The 21,838-nt window shown below is 43.6% G+C and overlaps 1 protein-coding gene across 3 annotated transcripts in view; it reads right to left on the bottom strand.

Annotated features, from left to right (window-relative positions):
• Window positions 1–296: 296 nt before the first annotated feature.
• The window catches only part of wizb (WIZ zinc finger b), a 29,535-nt gene continuing 7,993 nt past the window's right edge, over window positions 297–21,838 (bottom strand). For 2 of the 3 annotated variants that reach the window (XM_013912123.1, XM_013912124.1), the window contains exons 5-18: window positions 21,050–21,198; window positions 19,337–20,950; window positions 18,704–19,141; window positions 16,771–17,181; window positions 14,669–14,818; window positions 13,532–14,068; window positions 12,996–13,451; window positions 12,401–12,904; window positions 10,012–10,587; window positions 9,698–9,909; window positions 2,019–2,319; window positions 1,509–1,674; window positions 692–1,063; window positions 297–605 (exon numbers count right to left, since the gene is read on the bottom strand). In XM_013912123.1, coding sequence (XP_013767577.1) covers window positions 596–605; window positions 692–1,063; window positions 1,509–1,674; window positions 2,019–2,319; window positions 9,698–9,909; window positions 10,012–10,587; window positions 12,401–12,904; window positions 12,996–13,451; window positions 13,532–14,068; window positions 14,669–14,818; window positions 16,771–17,181; window positions 18,704–19,141; window positions 19,337–20,950; window positions 21,050–21,198 — 5,896 coding nt within the window. In that variant the 3' untranslated portion in view covers window positions 297–595. The remainder of the gene's footprint in view (window positions 606–691; window positions 1,064–1,508; window positions 1,675–2,018; window positions 2,320–9,697; window positions 9,910–10,011; window positions 10,588–12,400; window positions 12,905–12,995; window positions 13,452–13,531; window positions 14,069–14,668; window positions 14,819–16,770; window positions 17,182–18,703; window positions 19,142–19,336; window positions 20,951–21,049; window positions 21,199–21,838) is intronic. The other variant, XM_005738059.2, reaches the window with a different exon arrangement.

Below are 21,838 nucleotides of genomic sequence, written 5' to 3'. Positions count from 1 at the left end.
ATATCGTTCAACGAGGCCAATTTCGACCAATATCAGTGTTAGGCCCATATATCGGTGCATCCCTATATCATATTAACCTATTCAAATTGTATCATTAAGTGCTGAGTGTCCACATTAAAAGTGCCTTTATTAACACTAAGTGTTATCACATGTTTAAAGTCTGAACCGCAAGACTAGCATGATTAGAACTGTCGCTTAATCTCAGTCAGTCAAAGCTACCAACATCCTGGTAGCAATGGTCAAAATCTCACAGGTCTTTTAATGCGCTGTTCATAAGTAGAAGATTGGAGGGAAGGTTGTAGTAGACAAGGTGTTAAAGTTTAATAAAGGGTTATATTAAACCCTAAATCGCCCAGTGAATGAGAGAGGTACAGTAACGATCCACATCTGAACATTCAATATAAACAAGGCAAACACAAACATTAGTCCATCTCTCCTTATAACCTTGGACATTTCCCGTAATCACCCATCCCTGGTGTGCAGATAAGCCAGTGGAGCTTCGTTCTCATGGCAACGGGACTTAGTAACAGTCTAGAAAGCTGCTTCAAAAGGTGCTTGGGGCTCAGAGGGCTCTTTGGGAGGGAGAATGCTCCTCCTAAACACCACTTTGTGAAGGCCAAAGGACAGAAACGGGTGAACAAGTAGAAACTGGAAGAAATAAAATGAGTACAGGTGATGAATGTGAGCTTACGCTGTCTGGGTGGGGAGAGGAATAGGAGTTGGAGTTAGGGTTGGCTGCTCCTCTGAGACTTGAACTATCTCTGTGGCAGTGATGGCAGGAGCGCACTCGTCCACGGGCGAGGGGGAGAGGCTCTTGGGAGTCGTGTTGCTGTTTGAGGTGGAAGTGAGAGCCGGTGCGGTAGAGGTGGTTCTGGAGGTAGAGGTGGAGGCTAGGACAGAGGCCTGGACCGGCACAGGATCGTCAGCTAGGGCAGGTGGTTCGGTGGCTGTTGCTTTGGCAGCAGCGGGCTTGTTGTAGTTCATCTTGAGAATGTGCTGCTGGAGGTGTCTGATCCAGTCCTCCTGCACCGACAGTGGACCGTGGAACTCGACCTCACAGAATCTGATGAACAAAAACACACTTTTTAGGCTGGAAATTATCACTTACGGCTTTACCGATAGCCAGTAAAATGAATGCAACTACTTATGCTCTAACACAAAGAGATAAAACACAATCCGATGCCGCTAAGCCAGATTCTCTGTCTCTCAGGGGCGGCCCATTCTGCCACTTGTGCTGCAGCTATATCAGAACTTAAGCACTCATTCATGTTCCCTGAAAATCCCAAATGGTTCGCTCTTCTCAATATAGTGCATTAGCAACTAAAAGTGGAGTACTGCTCGACAGGGCGTGGGAACAGGGATTGCTGCTTGGGGGATTAACAGACTATTTAAAACATAGGCAGACAGTCCTATCAATGCTACAGTCTCCAAATTTCTAATGCTAAGAGCCCTGAACAGTTTTTCCTGGGTCCTGGAAAGCTATATCCCAAGACACAAGTTTCATATACCGGCACTTCAGGGTGTAGAACTTGCCCACCACTTTGACCAGCGGGTAGGAGGGTGGTTTGGGCACCAGGGCGGGGACGGTGCCTGTGCGTGGGGGCTTAGGAGGGCCGCTATCCCTCTCTGTCCCGTCCGGGCAAGATGGGTGCTTCAACGGCCGACGTTCAAAACCTGAGCAAGAGGAGGAGGTAACAAAGGAGGTTGGTGCAAAGTAGAGCTGCACCAAAATGCTTCAATGTCAGTATAGCTTAGAGGCAATTCAGTCATTTAAAGTATAAAGGGGTTCAGTTTTCTGCCTAAACCTAAAAGATGTATAACATTGTAATATTTCCTTAACAATATAATGTAAAATGGTTAAACATTGACTGAAAAAAGGGAAAAATTAGGGTAATTTTGCCTGTCAAGGGCTTGTTAATGCCAGTATTAACAACTGATTTTTTGAGAATATATAATACATTGTATATGTATGCACCTATGTGATTGAGAGCCAAGACATATGCTCTATCCTCACGTACCTCTAGGCAGGCGGACATTGAGCTCACTGCGCGCCACCTGTGCTTGAAGCGTGTGGCCGCTGCCGAGCCGCGAGAGACTGGGACTGCTGCGACCAGCCCTGATGGGAGCACCCTGGAAGTTGGTACCAGTTTCTTCCTCTGCAGTCTTGGAAGAGCCCTGGCTGACCTCGTGGCTCAGTGGACGCACCAGGCTGACAGCCAAAGAAGAAGACCACTGAGAGGAGGAGGAGGAAGAGGAAGCCTTCTGCGATGAGATGGGGAGGATATGATCAGAATCCACAGTGAGCGGTGAGCTGCTCTTCTGGAACATGGAAAAAATGAGTGATCCTATCAGCAGTAAATTACAAAAAGACTGGCGAGTCCTGGTGTTACCATGTAAACAGAAACACTGGCACATTAACAAAAGTAAATAAGAACCCAGATAAGACTTTGAATTTCTTCCTATATACCAATAAGGCATATGAACAGAGTAAATATGTAACTTGGAAGCAAGAGTTAGCTTAGTTTCAAGCAAAAAAGTAGACGGTTAGCTAGGCTGGCTCTATCCAAAGGTAACAAAATCTACCACCAGTTCCTCTAAAGCTCATTACTTACTAATTAAAAAGTTATGTGACTTTTTTTGAAGTCATTTTGGGGAGGATATCTGCCAACAATTTCCTGGCCTGGTGCTGGGACTGACATGCTAATTTAAGCTAGCCAGGAACTAGCATTAGCCTCCTATTTAGTGCAGAGACAGTATTTAAACTACTATAATTTTTGTTGTTTTATCTTCACTTTCTTTAATTTAAGTGGGTTTATATCATCATCATCTGTCTATCTTTTTTCAGTAGATTAAGCTTATATTGCTATAAGGAGAACTGTGCTGTAATTTGCCCCTTTCAAGTACACAGCACCCATATTAGTGGGGTTCATAAGTACCTGGACACAAATTGTTCTCAGCAGCTGTTAATCAGCACAAAGTTAGTTAAAAGATGATCGCCTGTGTCTGAGAGGTATGAGGTGACGTTTAGATTAATACTGACTTTGTCTCTTCATAATCTGACAAGTCCTGTGCTCGATTTTGTCCAGTTCTGACACTTTCCACTTTACAGTATTGTAGGGTGGCTCAAACTCTATTTGTACTTTTCTGCATTTATAATTACATCAATTCTAACAAGATTCCCAGAACCACTGGCTGATCCACCTCTCAGTGTCAGGTCTTTGTTGGATTTCTTAAGGACTTCAGCTATAGGTTGTTTTTAAGGCCCACTACATTTTTCCTCCAGTTGTCCAGTTTAATCAATTTAAGAACACACCATTTTAGCCTAATTATTTGGGGGGTTCACCTTGTTGGTACAAAAATACTATTTTATGTCTCTCAAACTGTGTAATCTTTGACATTTTTAATAAATTCAGTTAAATATGGGGAAATTTTTGTTTTTTGCAACAGGCTAGTTGGCTCTTTGCTAAGTTGTCCGTTATCTGTAGACACAACAAAGAAATGTTCAAAGACCTTCAGAAAGCCTGGAGAACTACTGGACTCCTTGGAAGCAAGATATATAGAAATGAGGGGGTGGCTCAAGACTTTTGTACAGAATGTTTAAGCCCTTAAAATCTGAGCACTACATGTTAAAAGGGTTTTATCTCCCACCTAGTTCTTTCAGCACGTATGCAAAAAATGTGTAATCATGCACATAATTACAATAATTACAGTCTGGACAGTGCATCTAACTACAACCAATCTAGCTGTGTTAATGAATTAGGCAGCTGTAACAGAAAAGATTCTCTCTACTTATTTTAAAATTACCGTATTACACACTATATATCTAGCTGTCCCAGCTGACCTTTCTCTCACACCTGTCATGTATAAAGCACTAATTAGAAGTCTGATTACAATAAAAGCACTTAGAAATTAATAGACCCTCCATTGAGCTTTACAAAACAAATGGATGAAAAAAATGTGATTAATAACGAAGGCAAAAGATCTGCAGACATATGGGGACCTAATTTGGGCTTCTACTGACACCAATGCATCAAATAACGGGGACCTATAGCTGAGCTGAGCATCAGACTCGTTCTATTAACATGGATAACTGCAGATATTGGCAACACTTAAAACTCACTGATCGAGTTTCAACCATCAGTGAAAACCACAACCCTAGCCATTGTTGTTTTGGAGAACAGCAAAAAGGTTAACACTTTATAACACAACGCATGACTAAGGGTGTAATTCCCCTGCAATAAAATTTTATTTCAGTGTATTTTATTTGAAAGTACAATATAACAATATTTACCAACAAATTCCTTAAAGGCAGGAATGGCAGAATAAGGTGGTAACAAGTCAGGTTTTTACAGGAAGAAATTAAACAATCATACCAGTAAGTACATTTCAGTACTACGTATGCAATTATAGGTAGTACATGAGTAATTTTAAGCATAGCATAACCTAAGGTATTTTACAGAAAAGAAAAGAAATTGTAATGTAATGTAATTACATTTAAGTACTGCATAAGTAATTTAAAGTGGTGTGCAAATTTATTGCAATTTTGGAGAAACAATATTTTCCCATCTTGATGCATGCTCAATCATCCAGGTAAGTAGATCTCCAAAAGTTGACTCTGTTCATCTGGCCGTAGCGTTTTGAGGGAGAAACATTTCATCACTCATCCAAGTGACTTCTTCAGTCTCAGCTGACTGCAGGTTTCCCCAATCTTATAAACAGTACATTTGCATAATGACTGAAACCAGCACCACTGAAGGAACAATGGGCTGGCAGGTCAGTTCCTTAATCTTAATTATGCAAATTCTCATGACCATTGAGCAACAACCACTGACCAAAACCCACTGATCAAAGCTGACATGTACCGTAAACCTACACATACGGATCAGTATTTAAGGTTTGACTCTCATCATCCACTGGAGCACAACCTGGGTGTCATCAGGGCGCTACAACACAGAGCGAACACCATCCCCACAGACACAGCGGCCAGGGAGGCAGAAAAACAGCACATCAAGAAGGCCCTGAGTAAATGTGGTTATCCCAGCTGGACTTTTGTCAAAGCTGGGAAGGCGCCTAAAGAAAGCTCCAGCCGATCCAGGAGAGAAGGACAACCGCTGCCCAAGTGAAAACCTGTAGTGATCCCATATGTGTCAGGAGTATCGGAGCAGTTGAGACGCATTTTTTCTAAACACCGGGTGTCTGTGGCTTTTAAACCCCAAAACACGCTGCGCCAAAAATTGGTCCACCCCAAGGATCAGGTCCCCCGACACAAACAGAGTAACATAGTGTACGCTGTTAAGTGCCAGGAGGATTGCCAGGATTTATACATCGGGGAAACCAAACAACCTTTGCCGAAGCAGATGGCACAACACAGAAGAGCTACCTCGTCAGGCCAGTAAATAGACTCTGCAGTCTATTTACACCTACAGGCCAGTGGACACTCTTTCAATGATGAGGATGTTCACATCTTGGACAGGGAGGAACGCTGGTTTGAGCGCAGAGTCAAGGAGGCCATTTACGTGAAAAGGGAAAGACCATCTCTGAATTGAGGAGGGGGCCTAAGGGTACATCTTTTGCCATCTTACAATGCTGTGATTGCAGCCATTCCCCAACTCTTTGTGAATGGTACTCATGGCCATTGATCAGTGGTTGTTGATCAATGGTCATGAGAATTTGCATAATTCTGATTAAGGAACTGACCTCCCAGCCCATTGTTCCTTCAGTTGGCTGGTTTCAGTCATTATGCAAATGTACTGTTTATAAGATTGGGGAAACCTGCAGTCAGCTGAGACTGAAGAAGTAACCTGAATGAGTGACGAAACGTTTCTCTCACAAAACGCTACGTCCAGATGAACAGAATCAACTTTTGGAGGAATATTTCCCAAACTTACATCGTACATAAGCTGTGTATTTCGGGGTGAGGGTCATGTTATGGGTGAATTAAACCACTGTTAAAACATAGCTTTTAAAGAAAAGGAGTGTCTCTTTTCCTGTAAAATACCTGGAAGTTAGGCAATGCCAAGACTCTCCATAATATCACCCGGATGTTAAAAAGCACAGCATTCGATGCAAGATGGCGAAATATTATGTTTTTCTGCAAACCTACCAAGACATTCTGCAGTTATTAAAACTACTTACAGAATTATTTGTCTTCTTTCCTGTAAAATACCTTAAGTTATGCAATACTTTAAATTACTCATGTACTACCTAAAACTATTTCCGCAGTACTTAAATTTACTTTAGAGTATACTAATTAGTTTGTTTCCTGTAAAAACCTGGCTAAAAAAAACTTATTCCAGTGCACTTACCTTTAAATGTTTATAGGTAAATATAATTAAAACAAATAATAATGTGATTCCATTTAATGTGCTAAGTATGTGCTGCAATTGTGTCTATGTGTTTGTGTGGCAGGTACTAGCCAAGATATGCTCTGGCGCATGACCCCAGTGAAGCTAACTAGCTTTTAGCTAAATATACTGAAGAGACACGGCCTCTGGGTCTGAAAAGTCAAGCAAATGAGAAAGTACCTTAAACCTGCATTTTGAATAGGCACTGAAGGAATGTGTGGCTGCATAATGATTGTAAGTCAGAATGTATAAAAGTCTATTGAGAAAATGACCCTTGATCTATAAGCTCATTAAACGCTTTTCTAATGAGTTTACCGCCTAAATTGCTAGTTTCAGGTTCTGATTCATATACCTCACTGTTCTTGTTGGGAAGTATGCTCCCATTTACAGTAAAACAGACAATAAAGCTGGATATGTGCACATCCACTCTTCACTTGTGTCATCTAGTCTCAAAGAATACACACTGTTTGCTATAGTGTACAGATACAAAGTTTTTGTAAATAAATACAACCTCAGAAAATACATTTTAATGATGTCAAACTTCCTCTTTTAGAAGAGTAGTCTACCCAACATTTACCTAAGAAAACAGCACATATACTATGAAGAAAATCTAAGAATCATTCCCCCAAATATCAACAAATCTCCAGCTTTAAATGTCACACAGCTGAGACACTGAAACTAAAGAGGCGACTTCTGCGACAGCACAGTTGGCCCAAGCAGACCTTAAAATCCACGATGATGTACTTGAAGAAACACTAAAGGCTTTGATGGGGCTCTTATGGTCCCCTGACTTAAATCATTGGAAACCTGTCATGCTGTGTATGCAACTGAGCCGAAAAGATCTCCAAGGACGAGCGACTGATCTCTCAATCAAGGACAGACAGGTTTAGCTCGCTACAGAAAGTGTTAGAAAGGCCTCTTTATCGCCCAAAGGGCAATACTGCCGACTGACTAGTGGCAAAACGTTTTGCCAAAACAGCTCCAATTAGATCAATTATCCCAAATAGTGCCTGGATCAGCAAACTTACTTATATAAGTTATATTGGCCTTACTGACTAGTCAGAATGTGTTGGTCTACATGTCTATAAAAAAGAGCTATCATCACAAAAGTTGTCCGAATGTGGGTGTTCAAAACGTGTGCTAATGCGGTATTTCTTCATCCAAGGCAGTCCAGGCTCACTGGGTTGATGACACCAATATTGTTTTGCGGTTTTTTCCTGTGATATTGGTTAGAATCATTCCAACATATCATACCAGTAAAGTGTAGAACCAGACAAACACTGAATTTCTGGAGCCAGTGTTAACAGAAGCATCAGGGGCGGTGACCCCCATTACAGCCAGCGGCAATGATCACAAAGAGAGAGACGGAACAAAAGATGAAACAGACAAATAAGACACAGGCCATACCTTTCCAATATGAAGTCTATACCTGCTTACAAATAGCCATATTTACTCCACTTTAAGACTTTAAGGAAAGTCTGAGTGCTGTGGTTCATGCATTTAATGTCTACCTACAGTGATGTGTGTCTTGAGCCACCGCTCATTTCTTTATGTTTTGTTTTTAAGGAGCCAGACCTTCTTGCAATTTTGTAAAGTGGTCTTGTCGTGGTGTGCAATGAGGCATTTTTTTTAAAAGTAGAGCAGATGAAGAGTATCTCAAAGTCGTGTGAAACAGAAAAATCCAGCAAAGGGATGACACACGACTTGAAAGATGCATCTGGACTTTTAATTGATCCATCTACTGTTCACTGACGGCTCATCAGAAATGCTCTCAGTGGAAGGGTGGCTGTCAAGAAGCCATTCTTAAGGAAGGGAAATGGAAAAAAGCTGATGTTATGCCAAATTACACAAGAATCTGAACAAAAATCAGTCTGATACGATCTTTTTTTTGTTCAAATTAACATTAATATATATGGATGAAGTAGTGGAGGCTTCATTTTGCTATGCCACAGTCATACTAAGTATACCTGGAAAATCCAAAACAGAACACCATCAGTCATGGATTGGCCTCCCCAGAGCCCGGACCTCAACATTACTAAAGTAGTGTGGGATCATTTTGACAGAAAACAGAGGGAAAGGCAGCAACATCCAAAGAAGAGCTTTGAATGTCCTTCAAGAAGCCTGGAGAATTATTCCTGAAGACTACTTAACAAGAAAGCTGCCTAAATATTACTTAAATATTTACACTGATGCTTGTTAGAATTGTACAAATTCTGATTTTGCCTCATGAATGTTTGCATGTTTCAATACATCACTGCATCTATTTTCCATTTTAATTTTTCGTATTCTTTGTGTTGTTAAAGCATTGAACCCATTTATGACTGTAAACTTAATGTAGTATATAAAGACGTGTTTTTACTAGTCACTATTAGCTTCAAGCTAACATTAATGGGGTGTTTTTCCTTGTGGATTTTTATAAGTGGATAAAATCTCCCCCTAATTCAAAGATGTCACGGTATAATAAACTGTTCTTTATGTCAAACATATTAAGCAATAGGAAATAAAAGCGACACGTCCTTTCCACTGAAAAGGTCAAATAGTTGCCCAGGTTTATTAGCTCACTAATAATATTAATGGTATTTATATTATTACACCCTTTTTAACCATGACATCAGTCATTACTTAGGCCAATCAAATCCTACAGCGAGGTTGGTTTGACTACGTCTGTATGAAAAAATAATATGATTACAAGGACATTTAAAAGGTGATTCATTTTGTATGTGTGTCACATCACCACTCAGGGAAAAGGTGTGACAGTGACGCAAATGCACCAGAAACTAATTCAGGCGGGGAGGGAAAAAAAGGGGAAAAAAACATACATTTTCTTCTATCAACAGCATGCCATAATTTATCTGAAGATGAAACATAAGCTGCCAGGCACCCTGGTTACTATGGCAACTATCAAGTCAATAGCTGAGTTGTTCTGGCATCTGTCCCCACAGTGATTTTTGCTTGGTGTAAAAGACACAGGATCTACAGTAAGGCTCAAAGCTGCGAGACTACACGTCTGAGGCTTTCCGTGACACAAAATGTCTGTCGTGCCACCAGCTGGGGCTCGTTAGATCTCCGAGCATGACGCCTATTCAAAGACACTGAGAGGAAAGTGAGCGTGTCAGGAAAGTAGCACAGTGGGTTATGATTTCTCGCTGCATAGCTGTGACACTTTTGTCTGAGGCGCGGGCTCCTCCACTTACAACTCCCAGTTTTTTTGTTTTAAAATCAAATGTTCACAGCAGTCACAACGCGCTTTGAAGTATCACAGGCCTAAAATAAGACCAAGCGGCTCGGCTTGCTGCACTGATCTGAGTTATTCGGCTGAAATGCGTTACCAAAGACTGACTGCCACTCCTCACCTTCTTTAGGGTGGTGCGGTTACCCTGCATGTAGCTGCGGTGCATCTCCAACACCTTTTGCGGCCTGCTACGCATCCAAGCGCTAAGCGTCTCGATAGGGGATCCATTTACACACCACTCGGTCACGCCAAATTGCCTCAGGTGGGCTCGCGCGTGGCTGGCTAAAGCCTTACGGTTCTCAAAGAAAAAGCCGCACAGCTCACAACTGGGATCTGAAAAATACAGGGGAGGAGTAAAGAGAATACCTTTTCTTAGCGGATAATGATCGGTATCAGATGAAGTTCAGGGCAAGTGGAGAAAAAACTGCATCTTACCCTGGTGTGCATGCTTGTCTGGGGAAGGTTTTCTTTTGAAGGAGAAATCATGTGGAAGGGATGAGAAAGTCTTAAGCTGATGTGGAGATGAGTGCGCAGCCTCCACTGACTGGGCCTCCTCAGACAGAGGCCTTTTCCCCAGTGGGGACATCCTGAAAAACTTCCCTGCAGATGGGGTAGCAGATGGGCCCACAGACCCCACACCCTGCTTATGGAGCCTTGACCCTGACTGCTGCAAGCTGAGAGGAGATTTACGGAATTTGGAGGACTGGTAACCCGAAGCGCCCAAACCCTCGGAGCCGCTGGCGCCCCCTGTGCTCTCCCAGGAGGGACTGTTCGCTCCTTGGCTGGACTCTTTCTTCACTCCTTGGTCTGACTGCGAGGAGCCACCCACCCCTCTCTTGTGCATAACCTCCCTCAGGGTGTCGATGGGCGAACCATTGACGGACCACTCTGTGATGCCCATCTGTCGCAGGTGGGAGCGGGCGTGGCTAGAAAGGCCTTTGCGATTCTCAAAATATTCCCCGCAGAACTCGCAACGGATATCCCTCGTAGGCTCCACCTCATGGGCCATGGCTAAAGAGATACCAGGTGAAAATGTGCACTCGATTATCACATACAGTGGATCACACACGACTACCGAATACAGTTATTTTTACCAGGAATACACTACATTTACATGCATTGTTTGTTTAGCGTTACATGAGATACACGAGAAGACCTGTCCTACTCTAATCTGTAAGACAGACTGTATGTAAAAGGTGGAAGTAACGGCCAGATGTCTTAAACTTGTAATTTTTCTAATGACCAGTAGGGGGACATTAGGTTATATGGAAGCCTATGGGCATGACCCACGGCTCACTTTAACTATGACCTCAGCAAACACTTTCCTGATGCGTTTATGGGCAAAAGTGACTAGTAGTGCAGTTTTAGTGACTAAAACATGATGTTAATTTTGTAAACCATCGCCTAAAAGGACAATACAGTGGTCCCTCACTATAACGCGGTTCACTTTTTGCGGCCTCGCTGTTTCGCGGATTTACTTTGTGCAATTTTGCATGCTTTTTCTTTTTTTTTTTCTACAGCGCATTTTGTTTTGCGTCCTGATTGGCTGTAGACCACTGTCAGTCAATCTCCTCCGTACCGTGTCTCATGTACAGTACCGAATGCGTTCAGTCAAATTTACATCAATCTTCGATCGCTAGCAGTGTGACTCTGAAGTGCTGTACTGTATGTTTGTAAGTTTTCTCCCCAACAAACACAACAATGTCGACGAAACTTTTTGCACCGTCAAAGGCACCTGCGGTAGCATCCGAAAGGCAGAGGAAAATGCTAACCATCGCACAAAAAGTTGGACTTCTGGACATGCTAAAGGAAGGTAGAAGTTACCGTATTTTTTGGACCATAAGGCACATTGCATTATGAGGCGCATTAAGCGAAACCAAACAGTCAGATAAGTCAAACTTTACTCAACTCATTCTTATTTCCTCTACTTCCGTATCATTGATTCATTAATGTTGAATTCTCTCGCAGCTGCTCTATTCCCATGTTCTGGACCTGAAAGCAGGGTTTGATCTTTGGTTTCATTCTATAATACTGGACTTATTTTTTTACGAAGGTTTGAACTTCGAGAGTGTTTAAACAAGAGAGAAAAGTGTGGAAATGTTCATGCCTGTCTGAGAAAACTGTCTAAAGTGTGTAGTGAGGGGTTTTACAGCCTTAAAACATCTATAATAATTGTAAAAAATAAAGTTGGCTACTTCGCGGATTTCACTTATCGCGGGTTATTTTTAGAACGTAACTCCTGCGATAAACGAGGGACCACTGCAAATCAAGATTTGCTATAAAATTTGACTGAAAAGCGGTTAGCCCATGAGCAACCAGTGCCATCACACATATTTGCCATCACACAAAGATGCTGAAGTTGAGGCTTCAAAAAAGGACATTGCCAAATAATGGGTCGTAGCACAGTAGCTAAGACCATCTTTTATATACAGTCTATGCTTTGTAAAACTTACCACATATTCTCAAAAAGGGGGAAAACAGCCTGCATGCCTTAGTCCAAAAGTTAATCATAATTTCCCTGCTTTTAAAATGTTTGTTTTTTTTAAATAATTTGATCAAAGAACTAAAATCAGAAAAAACAGTTTGTGGTTTTATGCTGTTATTTACAGAGATGTTGCTTGGCTTGCACCAAGTAGCCGCTGATTGTCTTAAAAAATGCTCCTGACTAAACTGAGGTTAATTCAGTCGGTGAAGCAAACAATAATAAATGATTAATGAATACAAACTAGACATGCCAGTACGTTTGAAAGTGATTTCCCTTATCTATAAATTATTCCTTAACAATTGTTAAATAAGCACTGAAGACAAAACAGGATTCAAATACCTAAGTTGAGAGGAAACGCACTGTCAGAGCTCCTCCAGCTAGAGTTGAGAGACTCAGCTGAAAACCCTCCAGATCTCCCCACAGCTCCAGGCGTGGTGACCTCTACCTGCACCGGCTCCGGCTTCAGCTTGAGAATCAGCCCGCTAGAAGGCGTTGGTGGAGCCGAGCTCGACTTGGACACGGCGGCCTGAGGACTGGAGGGGCGGGCGAAGGCGAAGGGCAGGCGACTGAGGAGAGTAGCTGAAGGAGAAGAGGACACCGAAAGGGGGGAACGAGGCGGTCCTGGAGAAGATGGCGGTGGGGTTTTGAGAGGTTTTAGCGGGAGGGCGCAAGGCAGGCCCCGTCTCGTGATGATCTCCCTCAGGGTGTCGATCGGAGAGCCATTGACGGACCACTCGGTAATGCCCATCTGACGCAGGTGAGAGCGAGCGTGGCTAGACAGCCCTTTGCGATTCTCAAAATATTCCCCACAGAATTCACAGCCTATCTCCTTTGGAGGTTCACCTTAGGGACGAGAAGGTTTGACCTTGCGTTAAACAGAGAAAGCATTATGCTTCTATAAATCGTCTAATTTCATGGATACTACAACACTCACTGTGTGGAAGGGCCATGAGTTCCCCACTACTGAGGCGGAAGACCTGCATGGAAGAGGACTTGAGACGCTTGGCGGGTGGGCCAAGTATAGATGAGGCAGAGGAAGAGGTAGCTTTGGATGTTGAACCACTCCCGGTCGTGGTCACCTTGTACAGGAGTGATGAAGAGGAAGAGGAGGAGAGTGTCAGCAAGGATGGCTTTGAGGAGGAGAGCGTAGTGGGGGCGAGGCTCCGTGGCTCTGTGTGGTTGTCGAGCTGCAATGCACTGGCTTTGTGCTTAAAGTCATCCGTGTCGATGAGCCGGTTCAGGAGGCTGATGGGAGACCCCTTGGATTCCGAGTACTCCACCCCAAAGTGCCGCAGGTGAGCTCGAGCATGGCTGGATAAGCCTTTCCGGGTTTCAAACCAGGCGCCGCACAGCTGACAAACAATGTCTTTGTTGGGGTCAACCTCCAGTGCTATGAACAGAAGAAAGAAATGACTAAACATGAAGCAATGAAAAGATAAAACAATCATCAGCTAGGACAGCGACACTTACTGAGGTTAAGAGGAGCATCATTCTCCTCTGGCGCCCAGAGGGGTTTGGCTGTTGCAATGGTTGTTGAGCCGGAGAGGTTAGAGGTCAAGTTTTTCATGCCCCCTGCCTTGTGCTCAGGAGAGCGCAAGGGGGAAGACACAGGTAGTAGAGAGGAAATGGGGGCTTTCTTCACTACCGAGGAAGGGGAGCCGGAGTGAGCCGGAGCTGGAGAGGCGCCCGGAGAAGGTGTGGAGGAGGACGAGAGCGGCACTGCTTTCGCTGCTTTGGCCAAGAGGGACAGAGGGATGGGTTTCTCGTCTAAGTCCATGTCCTCATCTTTTGGGGCAATGGACGGGGAGGGGCTCTCAGCTACGAGTGGCTCCTGAAGAGACAAGCTTATTTTGCGCTCCTTGGCAATCCGGCGGAGGAGCTCAATGGAGGTCCCGCTGCCGTCTGAAACGGTGATGCCCAGCTGGCGCAAGTGAGAGCGGGCGTGGATGGAGAGGCCGCGCTTGGTCTCAAACTGAGCTTCGCACACCTCACACTTCAAGTTGTTGTCTGCACAAGTGTGAAAGACGGCATAAGACTGGGTAATAAGCTGTGTCTTACAAATGTTATAAATGTTTCAAACCGCTACAGATGACATCTGTTTTTAGGCAGCTTGTGCACTTACATGGTGTTTTTCTACTCTGCATACAAAGCATCTATGCTACGAGCCTTATTCACACACACATTCATCATAATCTAACATTCACACTCTGATGAACCAGGTCCTAGGGTTCAGTATCTTCCCCAAGGATACTTTGGCATGCAGACTGGAGCAGTCAAGGATTGAACCACCAACCTTCAGATTAGCAGACAGCCTGCTCTACTTCCTGAGCGACAGCCACCCCAGTTTTAAAACCAGCAGCAGGTGGCTCGGGTAATTCTAGAGACCACAGATATCCCAGAATACACTTACACAGTACTAGGGGTGCTCTAATTACCCCCTAAAAGATTTGTCTTCCTCTCAGGATTTCCCTTGTGATAACCCCCTCTCTTGTAGCATCTCTGTTACCACTACAGTTTTCCCACTGACAGCTATGATGAGGCTTGGCTGTAGCAAATCCAATCCCCTGTAAACACTCTGAGGTCAGCATTCCCACATTCCTGCCTCACCCGCGGTGTCTGCATCCTCCCCAGGAGAGAGGCTGTCCGTGTTCACGCCGCGCGGACCCGTTTTCCCGGGGCTTGAGCTCAAACCGTCCAGGGCTGAAAGCTGCTGCAGCTCCTCCTCATCTTCTTCCTCTGCTCCCTCCTCGTCATCGCCTAAAAACACAACCGTATCCGTGTTAAGTGCAGAAAATCCACAGTAATTAGGCTAAGTGATGAATGTCATGACAAATCACATTAAATAGCAGTCTGAGGGATGCATCTCAAAGCTAATTATACATTGGGGGAAATAAATAAATAAACTGCATCAAACGCATATGCACGCATTAAATGCATGTATATGTGGATAAAAGAAGAAAAGAATCAGGCTGTGAGCTGAAAAATCAGCTCAGTCCTGTGAGCTCAATGCCCTGTTATTTTCTCCCTTCTTGTTACAGCAGCGCGTTGTAATGCATTCTGTGGGGGAAATATGCATAAAAACAATTCAAGTAATGAATCCCTGTCAAAAAAAAAAAAAAGCCAAAGAACAAAACAAAAAAAGTAATAACTGCACTACAGTATGAAACAAACGCGGCAGTCTTGGTTCCCCGCAATCAGACATTCCTGGGACAAAAGTGCCATTTTCTGCGACAAATCGGTAAATCAAAAGAGACGTGGAGACAGACAATGCTTTTTGTCTGGTGGGCGGCTCTGCGCTTGTCAGTTCATCTCTTGACTGTAAAAGAGCAGCGATGTGACACCCCGGAACGCAGCGTTATAACACCGTTTATTATGCTAAAGACAACGCCAAATAATCACAGGGCTAATTTCTAAGATCGGAGGCAAAGTGGCAAACGCTAACTTTGTGCCCGTTCGGGCGGAGAGAGAGTGAGCAACCCGACACTTCCAAGTAAAAGTGATACTTCCATTATACTTGGTTGATCCGGATAAGTTGCAATAAGATTACCAGTTACTAACTGCTGCTACTTTGGGTCAACAAAGTTACCACGTTTCCCGACTATTCTCGCGGTCAGTTTATTGTAGGGGGAGAAAAAAGAGACATGCACAAAAGCATGCACTTGAAGGCACAGCGTGTCCTCTATCAAAAATCAAAGCAAAGTAAAATGGCGAGGATTGGGCAACTGTAGGTAATTTTAGAGATCCTGCAGCATTGGAAATACTGGACGTCATTCGATACGTGTATAATAGAGGGGGGAAAGCACACAGACATACACACTCACATAAATATGTATTGAAAAGAAAAAACAAACTGCAACAATAGTATCACAACAGCCAAAATGCACACAATCTATCCCCGCGTGCAAAATCAGGAAACCCGAAACAATAACAATGACCCGCTTTATGAGCTTCTGACATGCGTGTCACAGGCTACCTGCACGCGACACTCATTTTTTTTACGCGGTCTCCAACGTGATAAAGAGTTTTTCTTTCTTTCTCTTTTTCTTTCTTTTTAATGGCTGTTATCTGGCTACATTGTGACAGAAGATGCGGCGCCAGACGTGCAGTGCGAAGAAGCCGCCGCGCGATCCGAGGGCACGCGGTGCACGGGAATTACGGCGCGCGGTACTCACCGGTCCGCAACCGCAGTGCATCGGACTCCCGGCAGCTGAAGCCAGACAGTTTTTCCGCTATTGTTTGGGTCTGCGGGGAGGTGGAAGCAGCCATTTTGCCCCCATATGCACCGCTAAGCTAAGGCGTGACCAATCGAGTGGAGGCGGAGGTTGGGATAAATGCACCGAGTGCCACATCAACCATGGGCATCAGGGATTCTCTCACTCTTTCCAGCTCTCTCCCTCACACACACACACACACACACACACACACACACACACTCGCGCAAAGACCGATTTTTCTCAGCAGCCACCTGACTCCAGTACTTCCCACCGAGGACAGGCAGTAACTTCAAAACACATTTCTAACTGCTTTATCATTATCTCCTTCTATCTTGGTTTTATGAGGCAACAGAGAGCCAAGCTCAAACTTCAAACGTGGACAAGGTAGTGACCCATCAGAGCCATCAGCAGCCAGCAGATTAATCACACAACCAATAAGTAAAGTCTGTTTATCACATTGCCATTTTTAAAGATGGACCAATAATAGAAACTCACCTTTACACTCTTCTGCTCCGTCCCGCTTCTTCCAGGATTGGGGAGATGCTGAAGGCAGCACATCAGAAACAGCAGCACTCAGGGTCCTTTCGCTTGTCTCCTCCTCCAGCTTTACTTTAACAATTCCCTCCCCTTCATCCTCTAGGTCTCTCTCATCTTCATCATCGTCCTCATCTTCCTCCACTGGAGAGCCAGAACTCCGAGGGGGAGCCGTGGGGATTACGAGGTCAGGCCTGCTGGAGAACAGCTCCCTCAAGATGTGGATTGGGGAGATGGTAACATCCCAGTTAGTGATGCCGAAGTCACGGAGGTGGGCCCGAGCGTGGCTCGACAGGCCAGCCCGGGTATCGAAGCCAGCACTGCAGAACTCGCAGTGCATCACGCTGAAAGTGTCCGGGTCAAAGTTGGCAACTACAGGGGAAAGAAGCAATGCAAATGATTGAATGTAAAGTAAGGCATGTCACGCTAATGGTTCCCGACCTTTTGTTTGTTTGTTTTATTGTGACCCCCACAAATTGATGGAACAACTTTTCCTTTTAAAAACCCACACACCACAATGCTGGTGTGTTGGTCTGTTGGTCATTTGCTGAGTTACCACTTTGGTCAAGCCAACCACAAAAATAACTGCCATGAAACTTTGAATAATCATGGCTCTCAAGAGATGAATTCTATTCATTAGTGTACTGAACTTTCCTTTAGCACCCCTATCTGGGTGGTCTCAAGTGAAATCTCTCATGCCTCCACCAACTGTTGGGTTATTGTTGGACTTATCTGTAGGAACAGATATCTGGATATGAATATGCAGATCAAAGATTAAACTTTCTGGCGTCTGCTTTCTGCTTGTTAATAAGCAGAATATGAAGGTAAAGAGTCTCTATAAAAAGTGAAAGTCGGATTGCATTTATTAAAATGTAATTCTGATCTACTAACCTGGTATACACCTGCAAGATCTTTGAAGTCTGCGGACCAAATGTTCCTAGTCGTCCCGAGGTCCAGATTAAAACACAGAGAAGACCAGGCATTTGTGGTGACTGTGCCTAAATTGTGGAACACTTTGCCTCTGCATATCAGGACCTCCACAACACTGGATACTTTTAAAACCCATCTAAAGACTCATTTTTAAATCAGTATGAGCCTGTTACTATTGTTTTTATTTATCATCATTCTATAATTCTATTCCCTTCTACCTTTAGCCTATTTTATGTCTTTTGCCTTGACTATTTTTATTGTACAGTACTTTGGTCAACAGATGTTGTTTTAAAAGTGCTTTATAAATAAACTTGAATTTGAACTTGAACTAATCCAAAAACCGTAAACAAAGAAAACACGGGAAGAGACATGCAGGTTAACTTTCGGAGGTTTAAGTCATCATTGGTGATGATGACCCTAACACTAGCCAATTATTGAATTGTTCTTGGCAATCCCAGAACAAAGAAAACTAACACACAAAAAATGTTCATACAGGGTTAGAGTTGGGTTAGGGTTATGAAAACTTGGGCCTCTAAGTTTTAACTTCTCTCAGTTTTGAGGTGAACAGTTGAAGCAAGGTTACGAGTGGCTGACATGTAAATTTATCAGATTAGCTACACATCTGCGAACATCAGCTACAAAAATAGCCATAAATATGTGGACATGGTTTAAGCCAGAGAACTAGCCGGTAGGTTATAAACCACTTACCAGTTATATTATAGAAATTCAATATACATTTCTCAAAGTGTTCATCACATCAACAAAAAATTAAACACGGAGACAAATATGAAAAAAATGTAAAACTTTGTATAATGTAAAAAAAGGGTATTAAAGTGAGATATGATAGCCTACATCAGAGTCTTCATTGTAAAGATGTTTTACTCCAAACACAATAAAAAGACAGGGTTCCAAATCTGCAAAGACATCTACATAGTCTAAGAAACACATGCGACAGGGTGCTGACCTTTTTTTTTCTTCTTCTGATAAGAAAACTTCTTCTCAATCGCGTTGACTTCCTCCGGGGATATGAAGTGACGCACGTTGTAGCTGACGCCCACACGGTTCAGGTGGCCTCTCACGTGATTGGCAAGCCCAATTCCATTATGAAATCGATCGGGGCAGTAGGGGCATTTCCTCTCCACGCTCTTCAGTGCCTCTGTGTCCTCATCAATCTCGTCTTTGTCTTCATCCAGGACGCCCTCTGACAGGAAACGTCGCACGCGTTCCTCGTCAATGTCTTCGTCGTCGTCGCTGTCAATTTCTACAGGAGCGGCAGCGACCCTGGTGCTCCTCCTCAGAAAGAAAACCTTCCCGTCTTTTTCCGCTTCCTTCTTGTCATCGTCCTTTTCGCTCTTCTTGGTGGGGAGCAGTAATGGAGCACTCTGCAGCGATGAGCCATCATCTATCAAGGAAAGAAAATGAACTTTTGATTAAAATTATCACGAAATCTAACTCAAACAGCAGGCAGTGCATGCGCATCCAGAAATCTGAATAAAAAAATAATAATAATAATAATTAGCTAATTTTTTGTCATTTCTATCAATCAAGGGTAAACTATTACTCTGAAATTAACAATTGAGTTCTTAGTTAGTCTCACCCATGTTGGATTGTGCTCTAGTATGAGGCCTGACTGCCACTGATGAGCTTTCCTCTTCCCGACACAGCTCTGTCTTAAACTCTGACTTCTGATCTTGGTCCTGCTCTTCCTCTTCATTCTCAGGCAGCTTTTCACCATCCCCAGTGGTGTCAAGCTTGGCCAGATCAGTCCAAGGTTTGCCTCTTGTGCTGAATCTCCTGTTACAGACCACTTGTCTCACAGGCCGAGCTGTAGTGCCGTCTGGTGTTCTGCTGTCATCAGAAGCAGTAACTGCTCGCTGGCTTTTGCCTTGATTTGCGTCATGCTGGGATCCGGATTCAGAGACGAACTCAGGGTCTAGGTTGGGTTTAAAAATTCTTGCTTCCATACTAGCCTTTAAACGCTGTCCAGACTCGTCGATCTCTCCTGGATGAACGAGTGCCTGGTGTTCCCTCAGTATGGATTCACTTGAGGTCAGGAAGCCACAGTGACCACAGGTCAGGGAAGTAGATGCCAAACTCAGTGGTGAGCCAGAGGAAGAAGAATCTGACTGGAGAGTGGGCTTTTTCCTGGTGTGGGTCTTGGAGTGATTAGCTAGTGCTTGGGATGTTCTTGTGCTGAAGTTACACTTAGTACAGATAAAGCGGCGACGGTAGGCAGAGAGAGCTCGGGTCTGAGTTGGAGTTCGAACTGAATTTGGCAGGGGTGTATTTAGGTCAAGGACTCCTGGGTCTATATCCAGTGTTGATACTGGCGATAGAGGTGGAGATTTGACCGTGTCTGGGTCTACCACCTTGCTTAGTATTGAGCCTGGGCCAGTATTTTCTATAACTGTCGGGTCTATGCTTCTATTTTTCAACACCTTGCTGTCCAGTGTCTGAAATTCTTTTGCTTTCCCATTTTCATTCAGTTTCTCAATTTCTTCCAGGATCTTCAGTCGTGACTCTTCGTGCCTTCTATGGTGGTCAGCAAGTGCAAGTCGATTTGGCAGGTTCCATCCACACTCAGTGCATCGAAAGCGGCTGCCCTTTCCTAAGCGCCTGACACCCCCTGCGCCACTCTGATTGTGCTCAATCATGTGTTCTTGCAGGTGGACCTGCTTTTTAAAATAAATGCTACACTCGACACACGTGAAAATCTCTTTATCTGTCTCCGCTCCACTTTCTTCTCCTTCTTTGTCTCTTCTCCCACCTCTGTCTCTGAACTTTATGGGTTCCACCCCTCCCTCTCCAAAGCTGACCTCCTCAAAGTCATAAACCCCTCCACCTCGATTTAGTTGTACTGTTTCAGATTTTTGAGGACTAGGTCTTGCCAATTTGGCAGTCTCAGGCAACGTACGCTTTAAGGTGCCAAGTCCTGAGAAGGGCCTGAGCAAGACCCTCTTTTTTCTGCACCGCTGAATGAATGTGCAATGAGCCCAGGGGGCAGGAGGGGGACTCTCTTGGTCTGAGTCTCCGGGGAAGGTGTACACATCTCTCTCAGGCTCCTTGGTTTCCTTTCCCTTGGGCTTTTTTTCTCCCTCCCCGTTGTCCAGCACCACCTCCTCCTCCTCCATTTGGCAACCTTCCTTTGGTTTTACTTTAGACAGGAATGGCTCAGCTCCCTCAGATACATTCCAGAATTTGCTGTCTGCTACTGCAAAGAAAGCAGGAGAATTCTCAGTGAAAGAAAAGATTTTAAAAACAAAGCTATCGAGTGTGCAGGCAGACTAAGTTTATTCAGTATGGTACTTACATTCTGTTTGGCCAGGCTGGGATGTATTTGGCTCCTCTGTCTTTGTGCTCTCATTGTTATCACTGTGCCCCTCAGCGGGTGTAGACATGCCAGTCTTACTATGGAAGTGTTGCATTTTATCAGGTACTTGGTCATCTTCACTATCAAGTCTGGATGCCATCAGAAAAAGAATTTATTACATTATATTCGTAATAAATTTAAGAAAAGTATCTGCCTGTATTCAGGAAAAAATCAGAAATCATGTATGGCCTCATATTTCTTATTCTCAGGCCCATTGCCACCACTGAGGTCGAGTCCCCCATCTTTTCAGGGAATTTCGTGGGTTTTAGCTAACTAAGGGATGTGTAATTATAAACATGGAAATGCTGGGAATGTTTTAAACTACAGTTAGGCCCATAAAAATTTGGTAAGAGACAAGTTTTTTCTAATTTTGGTTCTGCACACTACCACAATGATTTTAAATGAAATAACTCAGATGCAGCTGAAGTACAGACTTTCAGCTTTAATTTAGTGGGTTAAAAGAAATGACTGCATAAAAATGTGAGGAACTACAAGCATTTTTAACACAACCCCTTCATTTCAGGGGATCGAAAGTAATTGGACAAAAATAAATATTATTATTATGATCATAGTTATTTCATTATAATTAAATAACTGAAAATAAAATGTTCATTTCTAATACCTGGTTGAAAACCCTTTGCTGGCAATAACAGTCTGAAGTCTTAAACTCTTGGACATCACCAGATGCTGGGTTTCTTCCTTTTAATGAGGGAACCCTTTTTTTGCCAG

Source organism: Pundamilia nyererei, unplaced genomic scaffold, assembly GCF_000239375.1.
Source record: "Pundamilia nyererei isolate P.nyererei 1_Seehausen unplaced genomic scaffold, PunNye1.0 scaffold00081, whole genome shotgun sequence".
NCBI classification, from domain to species: Eukaryota; Metazoa; Chordata; class Actinopteri; order Cichliformes; family Cichlidae; genus Pundamilia; species Pundamilia nyererei.
The sequence above is the reverse complement of the archived record's forward strand: the minus strand, read 5'-3'. Positions and strand labels throughout refer to the sequence as shown.